The sequence below is a fragment of the Sordaria macrospora genome, chromosome 1 (genome assembly GCF_033870435.1).
Source record: "Sordaria macrospora chromosome 1, complete sequence".
Taxonomy (NCBI): domain Eukaryota; kingdom Fungi; phylum Ascomycota; class Sordariomycetes; order Sordariales; family Sordariaceae; genus Sordaria; species Sordaria macrospora.
Window position 1 is genome coordinate 1,262,509 of NC_089371.1, and position 22,822 is coordinate 1,285,330.

The 22,822-nt window shown below is 52.7% G+C and overlaps 6 protein-coding genes across 6 annotated transcripts; 4 read left to right on the forward strand and 2 right to left on the reverse strand.

The window, feature by feature from the left end:
* Positions 1-27: 27 nt before the first annotated feature.
* SMAC4_05009 (uncharacterized protein) lies at positions 28-1,814 on the forward strand. Its single transcript, XM_024655394.2, has 2 exons — positions 28-1,284; positions 1,381-1,814. Exons 1-2 carry the CDS (start codon positions 594-596, stop codon positions 1,734-1,736), a joined length of 1,047 nt encoding a protein of 348 aa, XP_024511288.1. The 5' UTR covers positions 28-593; the 3' UTR covers positions 1,737-1,814.
* A 304-nt stretch (positions 1,815-2,118) lies between these two features.
* SMAC4_05008 (uncharacterized protein) lies at positions 2,119-6,849 on the reverse strand. The gene is made up of 3 exons (XM_066090219.1): positions 6,401-6,849; positions 2,885-6,212; positions 2,119-2,828 (listed from the first exon to the last, which is right to left on the reverse strand). The coding sequence occupies exons 1-3, from the start codon at positions 6,401-6,403 to the stop codon at positions 2,446-2,448; spliced, it is 3,714 nt and encodes a 1,237-aa protein (XP_065945500.1). The 5' UTR covers positions 6,404-6,849; the 3' UTR covers positions 2,119-2,445.
* Positions 6,850-7,785: 936 nt separating this feature from the next.
* On the forward strand, positions 7,786-12,407 carry SMAC4_05007 (uncharacterized protein). Its single transcript, XM_024655393.2, has 4 exons — positions 7,786-10,412; positions 10,500-10,754; positions 10,812-12,040; positions 12,109-12,407. Exons 1-4 carry the CDS (start codon positions 10,312-10,314, stop codon positions 12,183-12,185), a joined length of 1,662 nt encoding a protein of 553 aa, XP_024511287.1. The 5' UTR covers positions 7,786-10,311; the 3' UTR covers positions 12,186-12,407.
* Positions 12,408-12,871: 464 nt separating this feature from the next.
* On the forward strand, positions 12,872-14,733 carry SMAC4_12608 (uncharacterized protein; the record flags this gene model as incomplete). Its single annotated transcript, XM_066091074.1, has 2 exons — positions 12,872-14,557; positions 14,671-14,733. The coding sequence occupies exons 1-2, from the start codon at positions 13,157-13,159 to the stop codon at positions 14,731-14,733; spliced, it is 1,464 nt and encodes a 487-aa protein (XP_065945501.1). The 5' UTR covers positions 12,872-13,156.
* Positions 14,734-14,958: 225 nt separating this feature from the next.
* On the forward strand, positions 14,959-15,385 carry SMAC4_05006 (uncharacterized protein; the record flags this gene model as incomplete). Its single annotated transcript, XM_003352843.2, has 1 exon — positions 14,959-15,385. The coding sequence occupies one exon, from the start codon at positions 14,959-14,961 to the stop codon at positions 15,199-15,201; it is 243 nt and encodes an 80-aa protein (XP_003352891.1). The 3' UTR covers positions 15,202-15,385.
* An 851-nt stretch (positions 15,386-16,236) lies between these two features.
* SMAC4_05005 (uncharacterized protein) lies at positions 16,237-22,786 on the reverse strand. The gene is made up of 3 exons (XM_003352842.2): positions 21,875-22,786; positions 16,914-21,814; positions 16,237-16,853 (listed from the first exon to the last, which is right to left on the reverse strand). Exons 1-3 carry the CDS (start codon positions 22,229-22,231, stop codon positions 16,826-16,828), a joined length of 5,286 nt encoding a protein of 1,761 aa, XP_003352890.1. The 5' UTR covers positions 22,232-22,786; the 3' UTR covers positions 16,237-16,825.
* Positions 22,787-22,822: the final 36 nt, after the last annotated feature.

Below are 22,822 nucleotides of genomic sequence, written 5' to 3' on the forward strand. Positions count from 1 at the left end.
CAGAAGATGATCAAGTTGGCTAAGAAGTTACAAAGTTCAGTTCGGAGCTGTTTAGAAGCGGCAGTGGAACATTGGAAGCTATGTTTGGCTTACCCCACAATTTGTTAACAAACCCCCTGCTCAATTCCTCCCCACAACCCCATTCTCCCTTCGTCCTCATCTTTCTCAAACTCAACGACGAGGCAATGGGTGTCAAAGTACGCCATTGAATAAACCCATGAGGTGATATTTCGAGTTGAGTAAGCTCTCAGAAAAGCAAAGAAGTACTTTCCTTGCTTTTCGTATTCAGCTTCCTTTTTCCTTGGACTCCCCAGGGTCCAGTTCCATCATTTCTTCCGATATCTTGACCAAGCTTCGACTTACAAATCAAACCAGAATATTGTAACTTCACCTCCAAGTTGGAATACAAATACATAAGCCCCTTTCCCCGTATCGTTGTCCACAGCTGACTTTGACTCATCTTTATTTATATATCCTCATACGCCCCCCTACCCAGCTCCCAATCCATCTTCTCGCTTTCCTCCCCTGTACCCTTACCGTGATACACCCACCTCTAACCATCAATATCTCCAACCACCACCACCACCACCACCATGACCGACCAATACCTCATCTGCACCGCCTGCGGCACCCAACACCCGCACATCTCCCGCTCCTCTCTCAAGACGTGCTTCATCTGCGACGACCCTCGCCAATTCGTTCCTCCCTCAGGCCAATCCTTCACCACTCTCTCTGACCTGCGTTCCTCAACATCTCCCAAGTACAAAAACGAGTTCCACCCTTACAAGTACTCCAGCCCACAGGAAAAGTTCACCTCCTCCGCAAGATCAAACTTATCAAACTCAAACGGGGAGCCAAAGGAACCAAAGGGGCCAGCAACCATCGAAGACCTCAAGCAAGCAGAACTAATCTCCATCACCACAACCCCCAAATTCGGCATCGGCCAGCGCGCCATCCTCATCAGAGGACTCCCTTCCGGCAAAAACGTACTCTGGGACTGCGTCGCCTACTTGGACGATGACACCATAAACACAATCAAGCAGTTAGGCGGCGTGGACGCCATGGTGATCAGCCATCCGCACTTTTACACGACGCACTTGGAGTGGGCGAAAACTTTCAACTGTCAGGTGTGGTTGGCTGCAGATGACAAGCAGTGGAGGGCGAGGCTGGATGATGAGGGTTTGCGAAGAGAGATTATGGAGGAGGAAACGGTCATCTTGGATAAAAGCGGGGAGGAGACGGGGGTTGTGGCTGTTAAATTGGGGGGACACTTTCCTGGGAGTTGTGAGTCTTTCTTCTTCTTTTTTTCTTCTTTCTTTTTTTTCACCCTCCCAGCCGGTCTTTGATTTGATAAGTGTGTGAGACTGACTTAAAAAAAAGTGGTCCTTCACATCCCTCACTCCCGCCGTTTACTCACGGCAGACACAATCTTCACCACCCCCTCTGGTCTATCCAATTGGGAAGTGAACGCACTGGGGGAACCTCGCTCGCGACCCAAGGACACCAACTCGTACTCGTTCATGTGGAGTATTCCCAACATGATCCCTCTCAGCGCCGACGAGATTGCGCGCATGTGGGGGATCTTGAAGAAATATGACTTTACGAGTACCCACGGCTTAATCCTGGGACAGGATATTGAGGAGGCGGATGTCAAAAAGAGGGTGCTGGAAAGTGTGCAGATCCAGCTGAGGATGATGGGGGTGAAGGAGCATCCGGTTTTCAGCGAGGATATTTGAGCTAGCTATAAGCATAATGTAAGCATAAGGTGGTTGTTATATAAAAGGGGATCTTTGTTACAAGAATCTCGTTATGTGCCACCTCGCTCCCCCTTTCCCCTCGCTGCCTGTTCAGTCCAACCGAACAACACTTGCTTTGTTGACTCGATCTAGCACTACTTACTTACAGCCTATTCACGAAACTTGAGGCAAGTCTCCCCACAAGTGTTCTGTTTCTCCGTCACTCACAGCGATAACCACATCCTAGTTTAGTAGGTCCAGTTACTTATGGTAAAGATCTTGCCGATGGAGTGTTTTATGTTTTCCACATCTGCCATGCCCTGACCGACCGTCCTTCACTCTCTCCGTCTCTATCACATACCTCATCAGAGTTTCGAGCATCGTATCGTCACATATAACAGGGGACTAGAAGAAGGGTAACACTAACCTATCTATGTCCGTATGAACTCGGTAACTATATTCATTCCTCTAGATCTAAACTTTAATGATACTTTATCGCCCGCTCTTCATTTGAACCAAGGGCCATCTCGAAACTAGAACTCGCCGAAATATACATGCCCCCCCGCCTGCGCTTCTGTTCTAACCTGAGTATGTAAAAGATAAAAAAGGATAAGATATATGTATGAATGCACCGGCTACGGTTCTCTCCTCAGCTACAACCAACCACCTAATCACCTACTATTCCTGCTTCAACGAGAACGCACGGCTACTACCAATCATCCTCATCATCATCCCTCTTCGCCATCGCCTGCTTCCTCGCCTTCAACGCATCCGCCAAACTGCCTGCTATGCTCGGCGTCGGCGTACTACTCCTGCTTGCATCACTAGCGTTTCCTGATCCATTCGCTCCGTTCAAGCTCATGCCCGAGTCCCTAGCCTGCAACGACGCCACCGCGGGTGCAGGGGCGGGCTTCCGACCAGCGACTGGTCGCTTGGCAGGCGGCTGAGGAGCCATGCGGCCACCAGCGCCGTTGGCAGCCGGGGGAGGAGGGGGAGGACGGGGAGCGACGACCGGGGGTGCGGGGGCTTGCTCTTCTACGTAGGCCGCGGGAACCCAGGCTTGGCCTTCGGGGGTCTTGGCTAACCACCAGCCTGTCATATGGTTGTTAGAGTTCGAGGTTACAAAAAGATGAGGGGATAAAACGTACCGTTGTTCTCTTTCTGGATAATCTCAATGATGTCTCCAGCCTTGATGGAAAGCTCGTTCTCCCTTGTGCCGGCAAAGTCATACAACACCTTGGCCATGATCTTGGGCTTAGCAGCCGGCGCTGGAGGAGGCGGCGGCGGAGGGCGCACAGTCGAGGTGCTGGACTGCTGCCTGGTATGGCTGGGAAGAGGCTTCGAAGCGGCTGGTGTAGAGGCTGCCCCAGGACGGGCGGGAACAGGTCTGCTAGAGGCTGCAGCGGCAGAAGAGGCAAGAGGGTTGGAAGCAGCGACAGAGGGACCGCCGCCGGGCCGGGGCTGAGCCGTGCGGTTGGGATTGGCATTTCTCGCCGGCCTTCCACCAGGACCACCGGGCTTGATAAGCTTGCCCTTGGTGATGGGCCTTGGAGGAACAGGCTTGGCCTTAGGCTGGGGCCTGGACACCGAGTTGGGGGGCTCGCCAGGCTGGGTATGGACAGTGCTGCTCTTGTAGAAGTCATGCGCAGTCGGCGCGTCCTTCAACACCTTGACCAACTGCATCTTCCCGGGCTTCTTGGCGTACTCAATGGCGTCAGCAATCTTAAGGTTGAAGCTACCGGGCATGACCCTCTTCATCTGCGTGAACATCTCGGTCTTGAGGACGCAGTTGAGTAGAGGATCGGCCTCTTGCTGTGACCCAACACCCAAGGAAAACCAGTCATCTCTGGCGGTAGACGCCCCAATGAACTTGATAGAAGCCAGTGGGAAAGCCTTCTCCGCCATAATCTGGACGTGGCCCTGGTTAAGAACCTGAGCGACAATGTAGAACTTGCTATTGGTGACGACCAAGATTCTGGGACTAGGCTTGCTGGAACGACCGAACTTGTGCTCGAGAAGCTCACCGCGGCAGGAGAAGACCGCCTTCTCGTTGCTGCCAATGCCGATGGCATTGCGAATCTGAGCACCAGGACCGGTGCTAGCGTTGATACCAAGGTAGTCACCCAAGAACCGACGAGAACCAAGGATAGACATTCTCCTGCGCTCCTTGCGGCCTCCCAGCACCTTGTGACCTTCATCACGGAGCTGCAGGTACTCAGCACCAACGCGCTTCTTCCTCCAGAAACGCTGGATGCGGATGGCAGCCTCTGCCCTGTATGCGAGGTACGCACGCCACATGCGCTGAATGCGCGTTGCCATGTTATGCCAGTACCTGTCTCTCATATGCTCAAGAGCGAACAAAGTCTCGGGCGACTTGATGAAGGCCTTGGTCACACCCAGTTGCCACTCCTCCTGCGGGATACTCGTGTCCTTGAGGATCTGCTTCGTCGCCGCCTCGTAGGAGCCCGTCCACGTATACTCACCAGCATATGATGTGGCAGGCGAGAGTAGGAAGAAACGGTCGACAAACTTCTCGAACGACTGACGGTATGCGAAACCGGCGCGGCGGATGCGAACGTTTTCTTGGAGACCAAGATACTTGACCTGATGGAGGACATTGGGCTCATTGTACTCTGTTGGCGACTTGTTCTCGTTGGGCTTGATGGTACGGATATACGAAGGCTGACACTTCATCAGAGTATCGACCAAGGCGTTCGCGGAAGTTCTGATTCTGTCACCGGCAGAAGGGGGCTGCCTGCGGTTGTCCACATCGACCTGCTGGGGGAACAGAGTATGGACGAACTGGTTTTGACTGGCCTGGAAGAGGTTCTGGACACCCTTGAGAAGCAAATCCTTGTTCTTGTCCGTGATACCGTCCACACTGTACGTGACATCACCGGCGTAGTGCTTGACAATAAAAGCACCCTGGCGGGGAGTAAGATGGGGGTTCGACATGCCATTGATGCTCTGCATGAAGGTGCGGTCGGAAGCCGCCGGATCAGCGTGAGCAGTCTTGGCGGCATCCTTCATAGCAGAGAAGATACCAGGGGGCCTGGTAGACTCGATCAAGTCGCACACAATCTTGTTGTCGAAATACTTGATGGGCGTCCACTTGATCTGTTCCCTCGCGTACTCATCCTGCTCGGCCTTGAGTGTCAACTGGATAAAGATTTGCTGGAGCTTTTCGTTCACGTAGTTGATGCAGAGCTGTTCGAAGCTGTTCTTCTCGAAAATCTCGAAACCGTAAATATCAAGGATACCAATCGAGTTCGTCGTGGCCTGGCGAGCCTTGAGGGACACGTTGATGCGCTCCACAATCCAATCGAACAAGTTGTAGTAGATGGCCATGGCCAAGGCATCTCTTGTCGCGGTAGCTTGGGGAACGTTGGCGGGAGACTCGATAACCTCACCGGGCCTTGGGGTCAAGATACGGATGGTGAGGGCGTGGACCAGCTGAGCGGGATCGACCTCGAGAAGGTACGCCAAGAAGTCGACCACAGACTGATCTGATACGGCAGCATATCCATCATCGCCCTCCTTGAACACCAAGTTTCCTGCCCAGAGAATAGCCGACAGCATTCGGAAGATGTTGTCCTGTTCCTGTTGCGAGAGACCGATAATCTTCATGGCATTCAGGGTGTCCTGGTACTCGGCCAAGTCATCGATACCGTCGACATCGAAGCACTTGGCCCTGCTGGTATAGAGGTATGTTTCGGGTGTCTGGATGCCGTACATTTGGCGGTACTGCGGGGACGCTCCTTTGGTGAACTGGTAAAAGATGTGGAAATTACGCTCGTTGACGATCTGGCCGACGACACGGCTCTTCTCGAGGAGGTAGTTGGTGATGTCGGCACCGATGGGCTCGCCCTGGGCGTTGAAGTGAATCTGAAGGTACTTGCCGAAGCGGGACGAGTTGTTATTTCGCAGCGTCTTGGCGTTACCGAAGGATTCTAGCAGAGGATTCGTCGCGAGCACCATGTCCTTGATCTGCTGAATATCGTTCGACCCGCCTCCGGACACATTGGCGATGTACTGCATGATGCGCTTGGCCGCCTCGGTCTTGCCGGCTCCGGACTCGCCCGAGATGATAACGCACTGGTTCTCGCTGTAGGCCTTCATGTTGTAGTAGGCAGATTCGGCAATGGCGAAGACGTGAGGGGGCATCTCCAGACGGTTCTTGCCCTTGTAGCTCTCGAGGACCTGGTCGGTGTAGATGCCCAAGTCGCGAAAGGGGTTAACGGAAACCAAGACATGGCCGATGTATGTGTAGATCTCCCGCCCCTCGAAACGCTTCTTCAAGTTCTCGTTGATGGCCTCGTTGGAGACCTTGCTGAGTAGTGTCAGGTCTGATACACCGATCTCCTTCTTCTTGGTGGTGTCGAAAGTGGCCTTCTTGGGCTTAGCCGAGCTGGACTTGTCTCCGCCAGCAGAGGCCCCGGCCCGCGCGGCCTTGTCCTTTGCTCGCCTTGTGATACCCTGTGGGGATAGAAAGACATTGGTTAGTTACTGCTTGTTGAACTGTGTATGTTGTTGTTGTTGTTGTTGTTGTTGTTGTTGTTGTTGTTGTTGCTGTTGTGGTAATGCGCAGAGTGGCCAGGGCATTCCCTTGGTTCTTGGATTGGACTTGGGATTGGGGTCGGCTTGGGTCGGATGATGCAACTCACCATGGCGGGTGTTGTGTCTCTCTCTAGTCTCTCTTTGGTGTACTTTCAAGTTGCTGTCTCCTGAACTGCTATTACCAGCAATTCGCGCTTCCCACCAAGGCTGTCGTGGGTTATGTCTGTAACGATCGGATGTCCGCAATGACGGGTATTAGGCGCGAACCGGTAATAGCGCGCGGTATATTGGGATGAGGGGTGAGGTGGTGGTGGTGAGGGTGGTATGTCGAGGGAAGAGAGACTGAACTTGGAAGATGCTGGAGTTGAGTTGCCAGTGTTGCAATGAGGTGTCGCAGCAAGTGTCCAGCGCCCGTGATCGTTCCTTGGAGATGCGTAATCGCTGTGGTGCTCCGCCTCCCCTGGAAGGAGCAACGGGAGCGCCCAGCCGTCCTCTGTTGCCAATCCATGGTGCGCTGGTACCTGTACCCTTGAACACTGGAGTTGGTGCCTGACGCTGACCGGCCTTCTGTAGCGAGACACATGTACAGTGACGAAGGCCGCGAAACCCACCGCCTAAATTTAGGTGGAACCGGCCGCTCGTTGGTCCCATCAAAGCGATCCACTTGGGTTGACGGGTCTTCCCCGCCAGTCGACACGATGAAATGGAAGAAAGGAGCCAATCAGAATAGCTCCCCTTACCTCACAGCCACATTTACTGGCATTCAAGCCACGGACTTACTGGCCTTGGAAGGCGAAAGCCACGCAAGCCCATGATCCGAGTTGTCCGTGTGCCTTCTTGGCTGCTATAGTTCAGAAGCTCTTCAACTCGTTCAACTCAAACAAGTTTGACTTGCCATGGCACCAACTTTACACCATCTTGAGTCCCGAGCTCAACTCCTGCAAACGGGAATAGCCTCATCAGCCTTTACAAACCCATTGTCGGAATGTTGACTCTGTGGCTCATTCTCTACTGGGTTCTGACCCTCAATGGCGACTCGAGGAGATTTGTTCTTCATTTAACTCGACAGGCCATCATGGACATGTCATCTTATCCGCTTCAAATTTCCGGACAGTCATTTGCAATATCAACTGCCTCCTTCCCGTCATGGAATGAAGAACTGAGGTGACCAGAAATCAAACCTCAAAGAACGACCAAAGAGCCTTTCTGGAAGAGAACCTAGCTTCTTTATATACTCATTGAGGGCCTTTGAAGGTTGGTTCTTGTGGCACACATGTTTCCTTCTCGACACCAGGAATGCCAATGTTTCGAGAGATAATCGTACGATTTTCCCCACGTTCGGCTGTACCCTGATCGCCTTTTGTCCACCAAGGCCTCTTCGATTCACACATGTTGCTCAACCGCCTCATGGTGGTGACAAGGTTTGGATCGAATCGGCCTTCTTCCTTGCATGGCCCCCGACCCACGGTATCAACCTTCTTTTTGACATTGGTTTTTCGCCTTTGTTTGAATTCTTACCTGTTTTCACCACGGTGCTTCCCTTGAAGATGCTTCCATGAGTGGCTTGAACGGCTGGGCAGCTCAACCATGTTTAAGACACTCGCAAATTCCTTCTCAAGCTCAGCCAAGGTAATACGTCCAACTCTCCTGACAAGCAATAAGAGCAACCTTTAAGCTCCTGTCGAAATTGGTTTCCTTGGAGAGCACAGCACCAACCGCTCCTCGTTTCACTAGACGTTCAAAGTCACCCTGAGGGGATTCGGAACCTCACTCTTCCAGTCTTCCTTGGCCCCCCCTGTCGACACTCAAACGAAACCAATGGATGACACCTTACCCAAAGTTGGTCGATCATTGACTCTTCCAGCTTCTGGCTGCCAAATCTGTTGCATGTCGGCTTTCCTAGTTGAGCCTCAGGGAGCCTCAAGCCTAGGATACGTTGTATCGAGGAAGCTCTGACAGCTCGCGCCCAGGTTACGGATCAAAGTTAAACTCCAAGATGGCATTCTGAAGTTGCCCACCAAGTTATTACCCCGGTAAGACATGCCGGCTCGGACTTTTACTCAGGTTGTCTTGATGTTTCAGCCTAAGAAACATTTTATGACAAAGCACTTTTAGGCGACCATGCTCAACTGCGGTGGATGGCATTGTGCCCTTTGCCCTGGCTATCTCAGCATCAGTGTAGCTTCAGTTGGCGCATTTCATACTTCGAGATTTCATCGAGAGGCCTTGTGTGTTTCAAATCACAAGTCCAAAGCAAATCGTCACAGCTCAGCGACACCTCTCAGTGAGTTGTTAACTCGAAAATATGGCAGTAAACTTCAGACTTGAATTGGACCACATCGCCGGACTCAAGGACTCTCCGCGCCGCTGAGAGGAACAATATCTCGCAGGGCCGATATAGAGTTTGGGATATCAGCCCACCACATCATCCCATGAGCCCATGATGGCTATGCATAGCAACGGCCAAGGAGTGATAGCGAGTATGCTTAAACATATCACGGCGTAGTAGGTCAAGTCCAAGATGCGGTCATCTCACATTGACATGTTACCGCACCTTCTCTTGTCCCTCGGGTCGGTTGCAGGAACTCGGAGTGCCCAGAGATGGATATCTGCGGCGACAAGCACAAGAGCTAACCGATCTAGTCCTGAACTGGATTAGATATTGTCACCTTCCCAGGCAATTGTGAGACGTTATTGGACGAACAGAAGCTCCAAGCCATGAGTTCTCCTGCAGGGCGCCATCCTTCTCTGGTGTCTAGCGCCGCCGAGAGCATGTCACTGGGGATTTTGAAGGACTGCACAAAGGAGCAGAGACAATTCGGCCTGTTCGAGACGAGCGTCCCCCCTGTCCGTAACCCAACCGTTAAGCGCCGGGACGATATGGGTGTGACAGCATTTCCTGATTGGGCCTACCTCTTCACTCTTGGTATTCTTGGTATTCTGGGCCCTGAGGCGATTTTTGTTTATCCTTTTCAGATCTCTCTTTCCCTTTTCCTCTCCCGTTGCTTCTTGCCTCTTCAAGCTTCATTTTCAGCAAGATGATGAACAAACACAATAACACCATTGCCACCATCATCAGAAGCTAACAAATAGAGCCGACAATACCACGCTGCTTAAGGGTTCGCTACCACGCTATACCCAACCCCTGTCACAGTCGAAACATTGAGGTCGCCTTCCGCAACCCCCTCGTCAAAGCGTCTCTAACAGCTTTCGTCTCAACTTCTCCCCACGGTCTGTCGCAAAGACCTTGTCCATCTGATATCAGTCAACACCCAGCGGGAATCTGATACACCCATCCTGGATTTCGAAACCCGACTATACGGTGACACCAAGTTATTCGGTTACCATCCAGCATAATAAAAAGCTACTTTACCTGTTCAGCAAGGAAGCTCGGGTTGTCCTACTGCCGTGTTCCCGGTCTGACCATCGACCCCGGACAATAACATCACAACTACAGCCATCAACAATTTTATCGATCGACGGAACTCTGTGGGCAGCCGACAAGCTATCCCACTCACTCAAAGTCTTGGCTCCCATCAACCATTCCCTTCTTGAGGTTGGGCTTCCCCCGCGTATACTTCGTGTCGTGGTTCCTACCTCATCTCTCTTTCTTCTCCTCACTTTGTGAGGTAACACGGACTCTCTTTTTCCTTGAGCCTTACGGTTACTCCACCATTCCATTCTCTTTAGCTGCTGGCTCAGACCACTCTTTGCTTTCTATTCTTACACTGGTGTTTGTCTGTCTTTGCCGGGTTCACCGTGCTCCATCTCCACCGACCTGGTCCACCGAGCCACATATCGATATCAACTTGATTGGGAGGACGGAATAATTTTTGGATATCAGAGTGTCGGGAAAGGGAGATATACAGTCATTACGACGTCGATTCAACACGTTTTCGATACGACAAGCCTCACACCGAGTGTTCACAAGTCGCGGGTCGACAATTCATCAACTGCCGGAACCGAATTATATCATTGAGTACGGGTTAAACGGAGGAGGAATTCAGCGGTCGCCAACATGAGTTTCTTCGTGCTGCTTAAGAAGCAGTTTACGCCAACGAAGCTGCTCTTCCATGTTCTGTTTTGGGGGTTTCACTGGGGAATCTTCGCTTATGGATGGTACGTTTTGATATTCTTAGTCGGTGGTCGAACGGGCTTGGGACTTGTTGAGCCAAAAAAAAACCTGACTGACACGACCATCTACAGGTGGAAGCAAGCCTCTGATGCCCGTCTAGCGGGTCTAAACACATTACAGTACTCAGTCTGGTTCTCTCGAGGTGCTGGTCTAGTATTGAGTGTAGATGGCATGCTCATCCTCTTACCGGTCTGCAGAACGATTATGAGGTTTATCCGACCCAAGATCAGATTTCTACCGCTTGATGAGAATATCTGGATGCACAGGCAGATTGCTTACTCTATGCTTCTGTTTACCATCATCCATACCGCATCTCACTACGTAAAGTGAGTATCACCCGCAAACCACTGGGAAATACCAAGACACTGCTAACCTGGCAACAGCTTCTTCAACGTCGAGAAGACCCAGATTCGCCCCGTTTCGGCCGTTCAGATTCACTACGCCCAGCCTGGCGGTATCACCGGCCATGTGATGCTCCTTTGCATGCTCCTAATGTACACTACAGCCCACCATCGTATCAGACAGCAATCCTTCGAAACGTTCTGGTACACCCACCACCTCTTCATCCCATTCTTCCTCGCCCTGTACACCCACACAGTCGGCTGCTTCGTCCGCGACACTGCCGAAGGTTTCTCACCCTTTGCCGGCGAGCAGTACTGGGAGCACTGCATCGGCTACCTCGGCTGGCGCTGGGAGCTCTGGACGGGCGGCTTCTACCTGCTCGAGCGCCTCTACCGCGAGATCCGCGCCATCCGCGAGACCAAGATCACCCGCGTGGTCCGCCACCCCTACGACGTGGTCGAGATCCAATTCCACAAGCCCTCGTTCAAGTACAAGGCCGGCCAGTGGCTCTTTTTGCAGATGCCCCAAGTCTCCAAGTACCAGTGGCACCCCTTCACCATCACCTCGTGCCCCTACGACCCTTACGTCTCCGTGCACATCCGCCAGGTCGGTGACTTCACCAAGGAGCTCGCCAACTCCGTCGGCGCTGGCCCCGCCCAGGCTAAGCTCTATGACGGCGTCGACCCCAACGGCATGTACGAAGTCGCTCTAATGAACGGCGACCACCTCCCTCCCCTCCGCATCGACGGGCCCTACGGTGCCCCGGCCGAAGACGTCTTCGAGAACGAGATTGCCGTGCTCATCGGCACCGGCATCGGCGTCACCCCCTGGGCCTCCATCCTCAAGAACATCTGGCACTTGCGCAACGGGCCCAACCCACCCACTCGCTTGCGCCGTGTCGAGTTCATCTGGGTGTGCAAGGACACGTCGTCGTTCGAGTGGTTCCAGATCCTTTTGTCGTCTCTCGAACAACAGTCAAGCGAAGCGGCTAGGATCCCCGGCTCAAGCGGGATCGAGTTCCTCAAGATTCACACGTACCTCACCCAGAAGCTGGACATGGATACCACGCAGAACATTGTGCTGAATAGTGTCGGTGCCGACGTGGATCCGCTGACGGAGCTCAAGGCGAGGACGAACTTTGGAAGACCTAACTTCCAGAGGTTCTTTGAGAGCATGCGGAATGGTATCCTGGACAGGACGTACCTGAATGGCCTGGAGGGCAACATGCGGACGACGGTGGGAGTGTATTTCTGTGGGCCTAGTGCTGCTGGTATGTCTTTTTCCATGTCCCCTTTTAAACCTTCTGAGATTGATTTACTGACATCTGGATACAAACAGCCCGTGATATCAAGAAGGCGGCCAAGGCGGCGACGACTCGTGAGGTCGATTTCAGGTTTTGGAAGGAACACTTTTAAGTTATACTTGGCTTATAACTATACCCATGTACATGTATCTACTTTTTGGATCGATACCTACGAAGCTCCCATTTTGGCTTTGGTTGTGTGGTTGTCGTGGAGTGTTGGGATAGCCTTTTTGCATAGCATTATTATTGGTGTTGTTACCGACGCTCCATACTCACAACCTGCCTGGAGTTTATATCATGAGAATATCCGTGTGTCTTGATGGTCATGTCGCTGGCTAAGACCACATATAGCTAGCTAGGCATGACCCAAATGGTACTAGTATGTAATTCCTGACGAAACGTGATTCCAATCTTCAAGGTGATTACATCTCTCCTTACAATGACCGTAATGTTTACAGGCATCCTCAAAGAAACATCAAGGTATAAGGAGGTGGCTATGAGCTGCGTGGCTTCCACCCGTGGTGGCTTCGATGTTGTTAGTCTTAAAGGGCTATTCCCGCACAATCACTAACAACTGGTGGGGTAAACTCGAAACTCGACTGGCGGTGACAAAAGCTGGTGGGGTTCATCCAATGAATCGGTCCCTGTTTCAGGGCCCCGCCATTCTGGAACCGTCCGAGTGCACAGCGGGTCGAAACCAGGTCCCAGTGGCAGCAGCTGCATCCCGTCTCGTGTTTGGGGTCTTGGGCCTTGATCTCCAGTCGTTTCTTTCAGCTTCCCGTCAGCTCGTATTGTCTCCTCTTTCGTCCCACGGCACTTCCTCTCTCGGAATCTGTTTATAGCTGAAGCAGCGCCTCTTTTTCCAATTCCAATTTGAATATAACATTTCTTCCTTGCCACTTCATTCCCAGCTCTCTCAACCATCTTACAAGCTGCTATAGCACCAGTTCCAACCCGAATCGGTTGCCCGGCTACACCCATACCACGACTGCCCCTCCATCGCGACATCGAGACCTTCCGTCCCATCGATCGCATTCCTCGCTTTATACTATATACCCAACCATAACTAATACCGCCTAATCAATGACTGTCGACTCAGTAGTCCCGACCCCGGAGCAGGTCTCCGAGCTCAAGGACAAGTACACCAACGCCGGTCAGGGCCAGGTGTTCACCTTCTACGACTCCCTTTCGAGCGACGAACAGGCACAGCTCTACAAGCAGCTTTCCGGCTTCGATCCCCTCTACATCAACAAAATCACTGCCAAGGCGCTCACTCCCCAATCTACCGTGAGCGAAAAGCCCACCCTCGAGCCATTGCCCGAGTCTGCCACGGCCAGTATTCTGGACTCCGACAAGAAGTCTCAGGAAGAATGGTGGAACCGCGGCCTACAGCTGATTGCTGACAACAAGGTTGCTGTTGTCCTCATGGCTGGCGGTCAGGGCACCCGTCTTGGCAGCTCTGCCCCCAAGGGCTGCTTCGACATCGGCCTGCCCTCCCACAAGTCTCTGTTCCAGATCCAGGCCGAAAGAATTGCGAGACTTCAGCTACTGGCTTCGAAGGTCCGCCAGCAGACCGGCTCCCCGGTGGTGCCATGGTACGTCATGACGTCCGGCCCTACTCGCAAGGCCACCGAGGACTTCTTCAAGAGCCACAACTACTTCGGCCTCAACTCCGAGCAGGTCATCATCTTCGAGCAGGGTGTGCTTCCCTGCATATCCAACGACGGCAAGATCCTTCTTGAGACCAAGTCCAGAGTCGCTGTTGCTCCCGATGGCAACGGCGGCATCTACAACGCTTTGGTTGACGCCAAGGTCCTCGATGACATGGCCCGCCGCGGAATCGAGCACGTCCACGCCTACTGCGTAGACAACTGTCTCGTCAAGGTTGCGGATCCCGTCTTCATCGGCTACTGCGCTTCCCAGGACGTCGATATCGGTACCAAGGTAGTGCGCAAGCGCAACGCTACCGAGCCTGTGGGCCTTATCCTCACCAAGAACGGCAAGCCTGACGTCGTCGAGTACAGCGAGATCGACGACGCGGTTGCTGCCGAGGAGGACCCTGCGCACCCCGGCGTTCTCAGGTTCCGTGCCGCCAACATTGTCAACCACTACTATTCGTTCCGCTTCCTGAAGTCAATTCCCGAGTGGGCGGGCAACCTGCCCCATCACATTGCCCGCAAGAAGATCCCCTATGCGAATCTGGAGTCGGGCAACACTGTCAAGCCTGAGAAGCCCAACGGCATCAAGCTTGAGCAGTTCGTTTTCGACGTCTTCCCCATGATCGAGCTTTCCAAGTTCGCTTGCATGGAGGTTAAGCGCGAGGATGAGTTCAGCCCGCTCAAGAACGCCAGGGGAACGGGCGAGGACGATCCCGATACCAGCAGACACGATATCATGGCTCAGGGCCGGAGATGGTTGGAGGCGGCTGGTGCCAAGTTCGCCGAAGGCGTGGAGGGCGTGGAGGTCAGCCCTCTAGTCAGCTACGTAAGTCTTGACTCTGTCTACTTTATTCCCTTCTTTTCCTTTCTCTCTTACCACTTTCCTACACATCTCTCTGGAATACCTTTTACTAACTTCTGTTCTCTTCAACTTTTTAGGGCGGCGAAAGCCTCCACATGCACGCCGCGAAGGAGGCGATCACGGTTGACCGTATTGAATAGAGTCCCCTGCAGCCCCGCGGACTCCCGCCTTCCACTCTTGACGCTCCCCTATACTACCCACTCCTATTCAGACCCAGTCCCTGGGCCTGGCCCCATTCAGTTGTTCCTCATCCCGTGGTTCACGTGTACAGATGTCTTCCCGGTATGGCTTGGCCCCACTCATATATCACCTCTACCTCCGTAGCCCAATACGAGCAGATTCCTGGCCTCTACAACGACATCAACATGCAGAACTTGAGAAATTCTGGACCACCTCAGGAAAGACCGGAGGAGGCTGAGGCTGAGGCTGAGGCTGAGGAAGAAGAGCAGCAGGGACCGCAAGCAAAAAAGCAGAAACTCAAGGAGAAGGCAGAGCCTCCTAAACCAGAGCTGGGACCTGTTCAGACGTGGATGATCAGCAAGGGGGTTTCATTGCCTCAGCCGATAACGTGCTTTGGCGGATGGATGAAGGAACAGAGCAGCGGTTAGCGGTTAGAGGTAGGCTGGGTTCGCTACTTACACTACAAAAACAAAAACCACTTTTTGTGCTTTTTTTTAAGAAAAAAAAACAAAACTTGACGTATCATTTCGTTTGGGTAGTTATTTACTGTTACTTAGGACAGCGGAAAGGGAATAAGATAGCGAGCGAGCGAGCTTGATGGCGTGAATCATAAATTACCTTGCAATTATTTCCATGACCTTGATCATGACAATTTGGCCTTACCTACATGATGGCGGCAGTAAGTCTAGAGGGTTAGTGTATAAGCATTAATTATCCTTCACAAGTGGAAGCCCCAAGGCATTGGGATCTTAAATAAGGGGTGGAAAGGAAAGAAGGCAAAGAGCGAGAAGAGTCTCTGGAAAACCAAAGAAGAAGAAAAGGAACATACAATACGAGGAATTCACTCACCGTGCCTGGGCTAAATATTAGACTCAGTAGTGTAGTCAGGCTGAGAGGCGATTAGTATAGGTAGCTTAGGAGGTTAGCTATCTCTATCTGTATGAGAGCGGACATGGTCCCGAGTTTCTTCTTTGTTTTTTTAAAGTTTTTTTCCTGGTTTTCTTTTCCTTTTACTAGGCTATGTTCGTATATACATGAACTTGTTTTTTGTTTGTCCAAGGCCGTCTCTTACATAACATAGTAGTACCTAGAACAAATAGACTCTTTTTATGGTTAAATGGATGGATGAACACATGCTCTCGGGCATTTTCCTTTTCTTTTTTTTTTTTTTTTTTTTTTTTTTTTTTTTCGTCTTTGAACTAGTAGACCTAGCTGGGAAATAGGGAAGGAGCGATGGTGGCCCTCTTTTCAGGTAAATAGGTAGGTAGGTACAGGCGTTCACGAGGTTTTCTTCAATGCCTAGCAGGTATACTACTACGCTCGCTACTACCAGGAAGTGAGAAGACTTGGTCTCATAGTTGCCTGCTTAGTGCTTAGTACAAACCAAACAGGAAGATATCCTTTTGAGAGCAAAGGAACACACAGGTTTGTGAGAAGCGAGGCTGTGAGCATAGGCACGGGAACGCACGAGCAACAGATTATTGAAATGCTAGTAATGATAAATAATATTCTCTCTTTCCCAATTGTGGCTAAACTTCAACTTTGACGAATTTCGCTATTTACCACTGTTCTGCTTAAGCCAGTGTTTTTTTTTCTCTCCAACTCTAGTTTAAGTAAGAAACATAGAAACGTAGAAAGCGGAGAGCCTCAAAAAGCAAACGATGACGACGATGACGACGACGGCGGCGGTGGCGGCCCGCGAGGAAGGAAGAAAAGCTTCGGAAAATGCAGTTTCGATGTGATGTGATGTGATTTGATGTGATGTGTGACAGACAACAACTAGGATGAACAAAATATGTGATGATGATGATAAAAGCAACTCCGCGCTCGCGCAAACCGCTCATCTTTGCTCTGCTTGCTACTGCCTTAGCCAGCCACCCTTTCCTTATTTTGTTATATATGTACGGTGTGTTGTTGTAGTGGCAGTTTTGTTCCGATTCGATCCCCTCTTTCCTATCTTCCATTCGATTCCCCTTCGTAAAGCATTTGTGCTTTTACCTCTTACAACTCTAGAACCAGCTTCCGCTCGATCATGACGACTTTTTAGGATGATTAATCATTTGATGGCGAAGTGGGAGAGCTAGTGGTTTCTGTTAGCGAGGCTGTCTCGTGTCAAGCAGCAAACCGAACCGTAACTTACTATGAATCCCCGTTGCCCCCCGAGTTATTACGTCCCGGTGTCCGCGGCGAGTACTGCGGCGACGTCGGCGAATAACCCGTTGGGCTATTAGGGGACAGCTGCTGACCAGGCGACCGCTGGAACGACGGGCTTGTGGGCGAGTAAGCGTCCGGCGATGTTGGCGACCAGGTAGGCGAAGCCGGAGAGTAGCTTGGCGAGGTAGCCTGGAAAGCGGGCGAGGCCGGGCTGTAGCTCGGACTCGTGGGGGAATATGACGGCGACGTCGGGGAGAATTGTTGGGCGGGGGAGGTGGGCGAGTACCGGGCGGCAGCTGGCGATGCTGGCGAGTAACTCGGGGAGGTGGGGCTGTAGCTCGGACTGGTCGGGCTTCCAGGGCGCAGCATCGGCGAAGTTGGCGAGAACGACGGCGACGATGGGCTGAACTGTGGGCTGGAAGCGAACCGACCAGAAGAGTCGAGGAGAGGTGAGCTGGGCGAGTAGCCAGCCGCGGGCGACGATGGCGAGTAACCGCCATAGCTGAATGGCGACGTGGGTGTGAAGGGGCTGGTTGCCCGAGGGCTGGTAGCCGAAGAGTAGGAGGTACCAGAACCGTATCCGCTAACGCCACCGTAGTCGGTGCCGAAGCCGTTGTTCGTCGGGCTGTCCGACCCAGCGCCCTGGATAGGAGAGAAGTTGCCCATAGTAGGGGAATAGCTTCCAAGGAACCCACTGTCAGCCATAGGAGAGCCCGTGTCATAAGGCGTGGCAGCACCATCCAGCTGGCTGCCCTTCACAGTCATGCCCGGCATGAGACCCATGCGAGAGTTGTCAGAGATGACGGTCTCCAGCATCTTGGGATCAAGGAGCACGTCAAAGGCACCAGTACCCATGGGAGCCATCTGGCCCAACATGACGTTCTCAGAGATACCACGGCAGTCATCAAGCTCACCGACGGCGGCAGCTTCCAGGAGAATTTCGACAGTCTCCTCGAAAGAGCAACGCATGAGAGCACCAGTATCAGCACGGTTGATACCGTGACGTGTGACGGCGGCGATACTGCCTCTGTATGTCATGACATCACAAAGAAGCGCCAAATGGCGATGGTTGACGTACGAACCGTCGAAAGCCAACACAGCCGTCAACTCGTGCATCAGAGCTGCGCGAGCTCCCTCGATACCGAAGACGTCGACAACCTGCCACAAGTCGTTGGTGGTGGTGCGCTTGGTATCAACACCCTCGACAGTCAAGACCTCACGAAGCGAGGTACCCTGTGTATCAAGGTACCACTCCTGGCAGTCGTCATCTACCTTGGAGTGCTTCATGGAGCCATCCTTGGCCTCGATCAGCTTAACACCCTTGTTCAAGAAGGCACGCTCAATGCCCTCGACACCACGAAGTGTGCAGCCGTCAAGAAGATGCTTCTCGAGACGCTTGAGCATGACATCGTCTTCAATGATCTTGTTACCATCTTCGTCCTTGTCGTCGTCCGCCTTGATGACACGGATACGGATGACCATCTCTTCAGCGTTGTTGTCCGAGAAGACAACGGCAACATCCTTCTTGTAAACCTCCTTGATACGATGGGCAACATCCTCAACACGGAGACCCTTATCAAGCATCTTCTGGCGATCGAGAGTGATTCTCAGAAGCCAACGAGACTGGTTCTCAATTGGATCTGGCTCGTCGCCGCTCTGATCGGGAATAAGGAAGTAAGATTCAACCAAATCGTAATCCTCGGGGATGTTGGTCGATTGGATATCAGGATCGTAGTAGATTTCAGTGACAGCGGTAACGGAGCGAAGACTCGTGTGCTCTACAGCACTGCGCATCTTCTTGGCCTCCTCCTGGGTGGCAGCATTGGAGTCGAGGTACACCATCATGGAGGGGGTCTTGATGTTGGATGCGACGTTGAGAATTTCCTTTAGACGCGGCACACCAAGGGTGACGTTCTTGGAGGACACACCGGCGAAATGGAAAGTGTTGAGCGTCATCTGGGTAGCGGGTTCACCGATAGACTGAGCAGCCAACACACCAACCATTTCACCAGGAGAAACCATCGACCTCGACCAACGGTTCTCGAGCTCGCCAAGAATGTGGTTGAAAGCCAGCTTGTTGATCCTGTCCTGGACAGCAAGACGCTTGAACGCCAAGCGAGACCGAAGCTGTGCCTTGAAGAGGATCGTGGCGTTGTAGTCAGCTTCCTTCGAGATAGGATCGTCGCCTCGGACAACAATCATGCGATCAAGCATGGCCTTGACGAGAGGAATGACATCCTTAGGGGTAAGGTCACTGCGAGCAGTCTCGTCCACCTTGAACAGCTTCTTGGCGGTGTCAATGATACGGATGATGTTGAGCGGAAGCTGCATCTTGGTGTCATTGTTGCCTTTCCTGCGCTGGATGACGCGAAGCATCTGGCGATCGACCGTAAGCTGTTCATACTCCTGGTCGAGAAGCTCCTGGACAGTGGGGTCGCTGGTGATCTCCTTTCCGTATTCCAACGCCTCAAGCTCGCCCGAGGAAACCTCCTCGTCCATGACATCAAGGCGATACCGCTTGTCGAAAGCCTTGTTGGAGATCGTGAAGTGATCGACAGACTGGTTTTCGATGGCAATACCATCAAGGCCATCTTCACCGTAGACGAACTGGATGATATCACCCAGCGAATTACGGACGGTACCGTCGTACTGAGCAGCGGAATCTTCGAGGGCCTTGACCAAACGACGCTGGATGTAACCGGTTTCGGCAGTCTTGACAGCGGTATCGATCAAACCTTCTCTACCAGCCATGGCATGGAAGAAGAACTCTGAAGGAGTGAGACCACGGAGGTACGAGTTCTCGACGAAACCACGGGCTTCGGGCGAGTAATCGTCCTTTGTGAAATGTGGCAGGGTACGGTACTTGAAGCCGAAAGGAATACGCTTGCCTTCAACAATCTGCTGACCGACCAAGGCAGTCATCTGAGAAATGTTGATGGAAGAACCCTTGGAACCAGACAGAGCCATGGTTACGGCGTTGTTAAGATCCTTCAAACTGCCCTCAGTGGTAGTACCGGCCTTGTCACGGGCCGTGTTGAGAGCCTTGGAGACCTTGTTTTCGAAAGTCTCACGGATGTTCATACCGGGCAATGGCTCAAGCTCGTTGTTGGTAGCCTGGTCTGTGAGCATCTTGACTTCCGCCTTGGCATCGTCGATGTGAGTCTGGACCTTGGCGATGGTCGCAGCATCAGGAATGGTGTCACCAATACCGATGCTGTGACCGTTGTGAAGGAGCCAGTAGTTGACGACTCTCTGGCAGCCGTTGAGGAAATCCATAGCACCGCTAGGACCCAACTCGTTGTAGCAGAGATGGATGATACCGCCACTAGCAGCACCCACAATCTTCTTGGTCATCAAGCCGAAAATCACCTCACCTTGCTGGATCAAAATACCCTTGTCCTTAAGAGGACACTCGCCATCATCCTCGTCGAGGTTCTTGAGGTTGATGATCTTGGGAATAACCATGCTGATGATCTGCTTACCAGTCCAGCGAGGACGAGGCTTGAGGATCGCAGGGATGGGAATGATGCCGTCCCACTCGGGGACCCAGAGCATGACGTTCATGACCTCCTCCTTCGTAAGGAAGACATCACGACGACAAAGCTTGTAAGCACCAGCCAAAGTGTCCTGCACGATACCCATGAGCGGGCCGTTACGCTGCGGGGAGACGATGTTGAGAGGAACCATGCAGAGCTCCTTGACTTCAGCGCGTGTTTCTTCGGTTTGAGGAACGTGAAGGTTCATTTCATCACCGTCGAAATCGGCGTTGTATGGAGATGTGACGGAAAGGTTAAGTCTGAAGGTCGAGTAGGGCATGACCTTGACACGATGACCCATCATGGATTCTTTGTGCAAAGAGGGCTGACGGTTGAAGATGATGTAATCACCATCGATAAGATGGCGCTCAACCTTCCAGCCATATTCCAGCTGCAGCGGGCCTGTCCGCCTCTGATGGCGAAGATCAACACGGCTGCCATCGGAGCGGATAACGTACTTGGCACCCGGGTGCTCGTTAGGGCCGTTTTGAACGTACTGGGTGAGCTTGCCGATGTTGTAAGGGGTGACGGTCTCGGGATAAGTGAGGGTGCGGGCGATACTACGGGGCACACCGACCTCATCCAGCGAGATGTTGGCATCACCTGTGATAACTGTACGGGCAGAGAAGTCGACACGCTTACCCATCAAGTTACCACGTAGACGACCTTCCTTGCCCTTGAGACGGGCACGGATGGCCTTGACAGGACGACCACTCTTTTGCAAGGCTTGTGGCTGACCAGCAATATCGTTGTCCATGTAGGTGGCAACGTGGTACTGAAGGAGGCCCTCAAAATCATGGATGATGTGAGCCGGAGAACCCTCCTGAATGGCCTGTCGAACGTTGCCGTTCGCTCGAATGATATCGCCGAGCTTGTAGGTCAAATCGTCTTCGTTCCGGAGACCGGTGCCGGTACCGTCCATGGAAATGCTGGGACGGACTGGAGGTGGCGGAACGGGCAGAACGGTGACAATCATCCACTCAGGGCGAGCTTGAGAAATGTTGACACCGATGTCGATCATGTCAGACTCGGACATGTTGTGCAGGATGGTGAGCGCCATCTCGGGAGTGATGATCTTCTTCTCCTTGGTCTTGACGCCCTCCTCATCCTTGGTATCGAACTGGGCGTAGAGGGTGAGGGCCTGCTGGCGGACGGTGGGGTGGTCGTTGCCGCAGCCGCCGTGGCCAGGTAGCTCGCCCTTGGCGTCGGCGAGCGGGTTGAATTCATCATCGTCGCTCTTCTTGATAACCTCGTTGTCACATCTCCTCTTCTTCTTGCACACAGCCCATACTCGGTTGAAGCGGACCTTGGGATCGCGGATCTTCATGGCGGCCGCGAACTCTTTGTCATTCTACAGAAGGAGGTTAGCGTCCGCAAATCAAAACTACCCGGAAGGATAGGTTGCACGAACTCTGTCAGCAAGAACCTTGCTGCAGTTGTGGCAGACAATCTCCAATATCTTCTTGACACGCTTGATGAAGCCTGGATGGTAGACGGGTCGGGCCAGCTCGATGTGACCGAAATGGCCGGGGCACTCGGACATGTTCTCGGTACATGTTTTGCACTTGAACTGACGATCTACGGAGCCCAGGAGAGGGTCGTTGAGACCGCCGTCGCGGGGTTTCGTCCTGGTCTCGTCCATGGTCTCTGGGTAGACGATGTGGGCCACACTCATGCTCTTGATCTCCTCGGGCGACAGCAGACCAAACTGGATTTCCTTGACGGTCCGCAAGGGCGCACTCGAGTGCGCAAAGTATAGGTTCGCCATCTTGGAGGACCTTTCGATGCTCTACAGTCCTGAAAAATCGGGGTGCTCGTTGTCCAAAAGATGAAGGGTTTGTCAATCCGAGACTGAAATGACGGTGAGACGCGAGGGCCGTCAATCAAAGTGGCGTCGTGGTCGTCTCCCAGTGCCGCGCGCGAATCGAGGGGCGAAGGTGAATAAGACGAGTGAAAAAAAGGAAATTAGTATTCTCTAAAAGACGGAAAGCGCGAGACCTCGATGCACTTGGTGGGCTCGAGATGGCGTGGTGGTGTTTGTTGATGGAATCGAAAGTCCCTGTTCCTCCACTGCGTTGTCCAGGCCAACGGGCCCCCGAAAGGAGCTAACTAGTCCGCCGTGCACGCTGTCGGCCCCGCCAGTATCGCGTGTGGTCGGAAAAGAAAAGGAATCGGTTGATTACGCGAATGATCGCGGTCGGCACAGTCGATTAAAAGTCGTCGGAATCGTGGTGGTGGACGACCAAGAAAATCCGACGATGTGGACGCGCTTTGCGAAGATCGGGAATTTTGGAAGGGGTGTGGTGTTGTTTGAGGTATGGAGCAGGAAGGAAGGCGGCAGACCTCCACGGTGGTTGAA

Excerpts from the sequence above, each read along its gene's own strand:
- SMAC4_05008 (XM_066090219.1), bottom strand. Across the intron at positions 2,829-2,884 it reads TATCCAGAAAGAGAACAACG|GCTGGTGGTTAGCCAAGACC; the intron begins GTACGTTTTATC and ends ACCATATGACAG.
- SMAC4_05005 (XM_003352842.2), bottom strand. The coding sequence starts at position 22,231 with ATGGCGAACCTATACTTTGCGCACTCGAGTGCGCCCTTGCGGACCGTC. Across the intron at positions 21,815-21,874 it reads GCAAGGTTCTTGCTGACAGA|AATGACAAAGAGTTCGCGGC; the intron begins GTTCGTGCAACC and ends CTCCTTCTGTAG. Across the intron at positions 16,854-16,913 it reads GGGGGCAACGGGGATTCATA|CTCTCCCACTTCGCCATCAA; the intron begins GTAAGTTACGGT and ends AGAAACCACTAG.
- SMAC4_05009 (XM_024655394.2), top strand. The coding sequence starts at position 594 with ATGACCGACCAATACCTCATCTGCACCGCCTGCGGCACCCAACACCCG. Across the intron at positions 1,285-1,380 it reads GGGACACTTTCCTGGGAGTT|TGGTCCTTCACATCCCTCAC; the intron begins GTGAGTCTTTCT and ends CTTAAAAAAAAG.
- SMAC4_05007 (XM_024655393.2), top strand. The coding sequence starts at position 10,312 with ATGAGTTTCTTCGTGCTGCTTAAGAAGCAGTTTACGCCAACGAAGCTG. Across the intron at positions 10,413-10,499 it reads GGAATCTTCGCTTATGGATG|GTGGAAGCAAGCCTCTGATG; the intron begins GTACGTTTTGAT and ends GACCATCTACAG. Across the intron at positions 12,041-12,108 it reads CTGTGGGCCTAGTGCTGCTG|CCCGTGATATCAAGAAGGCG; the intron begins GTATGTCTTTTT and ends GGATACAAACAG.